At 42.2% G+C, this 5,742-nt stretch overlaps 1 protein-coding gene across 1 annotated transcript in view; it reads right to left on the bottom strand.

Moving 5' to 3' along the window:
• Positions 1-284: 284 nt before the first annotated feature.
• LOC125481080 (guanylate-binding protein 1-like) overlaps positions 285-5,742 on the bottom strand; it is a gene marked incomplete at its 5' end in the record, with an annotated part of 17,686 nt that continues 12,228 nt past the window's right edge. The window contains 3 exons of the mRNA XM_048592212.1: positions 285-835; positions 4,091-4,193; positions 4,508-4,720. Coding sequence (XP_048448169.1) covers positions 438-835; positions 4,091-4,193; positions 4,508-4,720 — 714 coding nt within the window. The remainder of the gene's footprint in view (positions 836-4,090; positions 4,194-4,507; positions 4,721-5,742) is intronic.

The raw sequence follows: 5,742 nt of genomic DNA on the forward strand, positions 1-5,742 counted from the left end.
ATGAGAGATGATGACGGGAGGAGCGTAAACATCAGCATGGGTTGCTTCCATGAGGTATATCTGGTAGAATCGCATACCAAGCTTAAGTCACCTCCTCAGCCATCATCTTCCATTGAAGAAGAAGAGCTGTCCTTTCAATTCCTTCCAAATCTCTGAATTTACCCGTTTCTGTCATCCTCCTTGTTAAACTAAGCTGCATCCTCTGCTGTGCCTCTAACCAATGTTAGGTTTTAGCAAAATATCCCTCCCTTTCAATTCTGTCCCTCAAGAAATAACAGCCCATGTTCAATTTGCTTCTTTATTATGGCAGTAGAATTAAAATTTGCAGGTTATATTAAGGGCATGCAATCAGTTATGCAATGAAAGCTAAAACATCCCAATAAGTCACGTGGCAAAAGAGCACCTGTTCTAACACTGTTGGGTAATGTATTGGAGGATTATTTCTTGGACAACAACTTCATGGTTTTATGTGATACATAAGCATTAAGTGCAGTTTCTAATATGCTTTTAGCTACTGAAGCAATGTTTTCCCAATTAACGTAGGATTGAGCAGATTCTTGTTGCTTTTTCAGGGTCTCAATCTGCCCCTCTAACATCTCAGCTTTTGCTTCAAACTGTTTGTCCATTAATTCCTTCTGCTCTTTCAGTTTGCTTTCCAGTGCTACCTGCTGCTCTGTCTGCAAGTTCTGTTTCTCTTCCTCCATCTTCAGCTTCAGGTGTTTGGTACTTTCTTCATAAAACATCTTCTCATCATTCCTGATTTTCTCGAGGGTCTTAGCTGTTTCTTCATGAGCCTTAGCCTCTTGTTCCACTGCAGCTGCTCTCTGCCGCTCAGCTTCAAAAAGCAGAACTGGAAATTGTCAGCGGTGATTTTTACAATGATTTTGCAAGCATGTGCTCTCATTGACACACACACAGTAACACACACACACCGACATGCTCACAAATACATAGATACACCCAAACATGCTTAGACATGCCCACACATTCAGATATACATAGATATATATAAACATACACATACTGACATACACACACATGCTTACACACATATAGACATGCACATGCAGGCATAGATGCACTCATCCAGACATACAAGTATACCCTCAAAACAAACAGACATACATATGCACAGATATACAAATATGTATACATGGACACATGTTAACACACATATAGACATACATACATGCGTACATACGTATACACATGCATATAGAACACAGTACAGCACAAGGGGGAGGCGATGGCCTGGTGGTATTATTGCTGGACTGTTAATCCAGAGACCCAGATAATGTTCTGGGGACCTGGGTTCGAATCCTGCCATGGCAGATGGTGGAATTTGAATTCAATAAAAAAAATCTTGAATTAAGAATCTAATGATCAGAATCCAGTGCTAGAACCCAGATTGTCAGGAAAAACCCATCTGGTTCACTAATGCCCTTTAGGGAAGGAAACTGCCATCCTTACCTGGTCTGGCCTACATGTGACTCCAGACCCACAGCAATGTGGTTGATTATGAACTGCCCTCTGGGCAATTAGGGATGGGTAATGAATGCTGTCTAGCTGGCAACGCCCTCATCCCATTAAAGAATAAAGGAAAAAAAAAGCAGGAACAAGCAATGTTGCATGAAACATGATGCCCAATGAAACTAATCCCTTCTGCCTGCACTTGGTCCAGATCCCTCCATTCCTTGCACATTCATGTGCCTATTTAAAAATCTCTTAAGTGCCCCTATCGTATTTGCTTCCACCACCACCCCAGTAGCAGGTTCCTCACTCCTACCACTCTGTATAAAAAACTTGACCTTCACATCTCCTTTGAACTTTCCCCCTCTCATCTTAAATGCATGTCCCCTAGTTTTAGACATTACAACTCTGGGAAAAAGATTCTGATGATCAACCATGCATCTCATAATTTTATAGACTTCTTTCAAATCTTCCCTCAGCCTCCACTGCTCCAGAGAAAATAACCTGAGTTTTTATAGGCTCTCCTTATAGCTCATACCCTCTAATCCAAACAGCATCCTGGTAAACCCCTTCTGCACCCTCTGCAAAGCCTTCACATCCTTCCTGTAATGTAGCAGCCAGAACTGAATGCAATACTCATAAGTGCAGCCTAATCAAAGTCTTATAAAGCTGCAACGTGACTTCCTGACTCTTGTACTCAATTCCCCGATCAATAAAGGCAAGCATGCCATATGCCTTCTTTATCAACCTATCTACTTGTGTGGCTTTGGACTTGAACTGCAAGATCCCGCTGTACATCGCTGCATTAACTATATACTTTCCTTAATATTTGATCTCCCAAAGTGCAGCACCTCACACATCTGTGTTAAGACATATGTATGTGTGCGCGCGCGCACACACACACACACACACACACACACACACACACACAGAGGTAGAAGCACATATTTCCACATACACATTGCACATAGGCAGACATGATCATTGGCACACACACTCATTCATAAATTCTAAATTGTCAGAATTGACTGCCATATTTAATTTGATACACCAAATAAAGTAAAAATGTGGTATCTTCCTCCTAAGGGAATAATGGGAGATGTCCAAAGAATCCCACAGTGTGGAAACAGGCCATTCAGGCCAACAAGTCCACACTGACCCTTTGAAGAGCATCCCACCCAGGCCCATCCCTCTAAACCTGCATTTCCCATAGCTAATTCAGCCAACCTACACATCCCAACACTATGGGTAATTTAGCAATCTACCTAACTTGCACATCTTTGGACTGCAGGAGGAAACAGAGCATCCAGACGAAATTCACGCAGACAGTTGACCAATGCCAGAATCGAACCCAGGTCCCTGGCACTGCAAGGCAGCAGTGCTAACCACTGAGCCACTGTTTTGTTTTGAAAAGGCACAGTGACATTGAGCAATTGAGTGTGTATCATGTTCCAACATGTTTACGTGCTGCAGCAAGCTGTAAGGATACCAAGATAATCCCATCTGATCCTGTATTTATAATTCTGAGGGGTTTTGATAGAATATTAGGAATAAGCTGTTCCTTCCAGCAAGTGTGTCAGTAACTAGAGGTCAGAGATTTTATATAAAGTCTAGCTGAATGGATGCTGGAGTCCAATTCCACAGGGCAGGTACTCGTTCTCAGGGTGGGAAGGGAAAGAGAGGGACGAGGTGGGTGAGTGATTGGGGATTTGATGAAATTAGTAAGATATTTCAAAGAGCCGGCCTGGGCTACAATAGGTCAAATGATCTTCTTCTCTGAATGTCCATAGACAAGAAACAGGACCAGGAGTGGCCATTCAGCCCCTTGAGCCTGCTTCCCCACTCGGTTAGATCATAGCTGACCAGATTACTCCGAATTCTGTGAACCCTCAATAGTTATCAAGATCCTACCTATCTCTGTCTAAAAAGTATTCAAAGACTCTGTTTCCACCACCATTTGAGAAAAGACACTTGGGTCTCTGATTGTAAAACCTCCTCCTTATCTCAGTCTTTTGTGGGCGATACCTGCTATTTAAACAGTGATCCCCCAGCTATAAATTCTCCTTTTTCTTATAGACATATGTTGTGTACCTTCTCAGACTGTGATGGCCCTGTTGTCACTTCAGTGATTGATAATCTCTGATTCGTGGGGCTACATATTTCTCTACCCCCTACTGCCTTGCCATTTCTCTCTTGTGTAGCACATTGCTAGTGTCCCAATCCTGGACCAGGAGGCCCAGGTTCAAATCGCACCCGAGGTATGTCATAACATTGCTGAACAGACTGTTCATGAAACTTAGGTTAACTTTACAAAACAAAACTCACAGTAAACTGCAAAATAAAAACCGAATGAACTGCAGATGGTGTAAATCAGAGACGAAAATAGAAATTGCTGGAAGGGCTCAGCAGGTCTGGCAGCATGTGTAGAAAGAATCAGATTAACGTTTTGGAGCTGAAAACTAAGGAAGGGTCACTCAACCCTGAAACGTTAACTCTGACTCCCTCCACAGATGCTGCCAGACCTCCTGAGCTTTTCCAGCAATTTCCATTTTTGTCACAGTAAATTACTTTGTATACACCTCTGATTCCTTCCAAAAGAAAGTTACTATGACTTATTTACCTGCCAACTCTCTCGCCTGGTCTGTGAGAATCTTGTCGGCCTGTAGCACAGAATCAGCTTCTGAAGTTTTGCTTTTCATGAATAAGCTCAAGGCATCTTCAGCCTGTGGGATTTAAAATACAATTAAATTCTGGGAGGATGCAAGACTAATATGGGTAGAATTTCACAATAATTTATCAGTGAGAAGTTGAGCTGTTGGAGATGGGAAGCTGACTGATTGACCATTGAGATGTTGACCTGTTTTTCCATTGAGTTAGGGGATTTAATGTTAATGTTAACACTGTTTTAATGCTGAGAAAGGCACTCTGTCTTTCTCGTTATTGTATGTTGACGGTAATGGGAGGGGTTCAGCTAGTCTAAAATTGTAATAGATTCCCCTGATCAGAAAACAGAGCCAAATGGGTGATTATTATTTACCTTATTCCCCTTTCCAGGAGTGGTGTGGAATTTCTGAATTAACTTCTCACAATCTTCTTGATATTGTTGATACCCTCCAGGACGAGCATAAACTCCCTCTCGTATTTTCTGTTCGATCTCAGAGGACAGGCTCTTCAGCAGGTTTGTGCACATCTCCCTGGAAACAGCTTCATTCTTGTCACAAACCTCAAAATAATGCTGCTCCACATTAGCCTGACAAACATAGAAAATCCAGAAATTGTAAGCAGATTAAAGGTCCGCATTGGAGTAGGTAGCTGATAGTGTTAGATATCCAATAGATGTTAGCCTGAACCACTAATGTGATTGTTAAAATCTGAGAGATTCATTGCAGAATAACACACATCTGAAGAGGTAACAACATGGCTGTTTCAAACAATGTATTTTATGTGTCTTAAAGTCTGCCATTGCCCACAAAGGCTCACTGATGAGAAAGAGGTCACATGGCTATGGCAAGCCAACTCGGACACCGTGCACAAATTGCTTTGCTTCCAACATCCCCTATTCCACAACAAAAATAACCAATTTATTCATGTGCTTACGAGTCCTTACCCAATATATGTAGTGCAAAAGATACGATCATTCATTGAGAAATCCAATAATCTCGTCAGTCCCACTTTCATCAGTCTCTGCAAATGCATTTTATCCATTACCTCTAAAATGTTCAAGTCTTTCAAAGATGTGTTTGAGTTGCTGCTGTTTGTCTGGTTCATTCCTGCAGTGATGTTCCCTTCATGGGGAATTTTGTTCCTGCACTGCGTGCTAGTTTGGAGCGAGGTGCCTGCCGTTTTGATTCACAGTTTAGTTTTTTGGGTTGATTAGTTTCGCGCAAATTGAGTTGTTGCTGCCTGTTTTTTGATTCAAGTGCAAGTTGCAGCTTGTCTGTACGACAATACCACTGCACATCCTTGGCAGTGAGCTTCAATGTGCCTTTATTGGTCAGTGCATTGAGTATGGGAGTTGGGAGGGTCATGTTGCGGCTGTACAGGACATTGATTAGGCCACTTTTGGAATACTGAGTCCAATTCTGGTCTTCCTGCTCTTGGAATAATGTTGTGAAACTTGAAAGGTGCCGAAAAGATTTACAACGATGTTGCAGGGTTTAGAGTACTGGAGTTACAGGGAGGGGCTGAACAGGCTGGGGCTATTTTCCCTGAAACATCAGAGGCAGAGGGGTGACCTTATAGAGGCTTATAAAATCATGAGGGGCATGGATA

The sequence above is a fragment of the Rhincodon typus genome, unplaced genomic scaffold (genome assembly GCF_021869965.1).
Source record: "Rhincodon typus isolate 14 unplaced genomic scaffold, sRhiTyp1.1 hic_rhity00000817, whole genome shotgun sequence".
In the NCBI taxonomy this organism is placed as follows: domain Eukaryota; kingdom Metazoa; phylum Chordata; class Chondrichthyes; order Orectolobiformes; family Rhincodontidae; genus Rhincodon; species Rhincodon typus.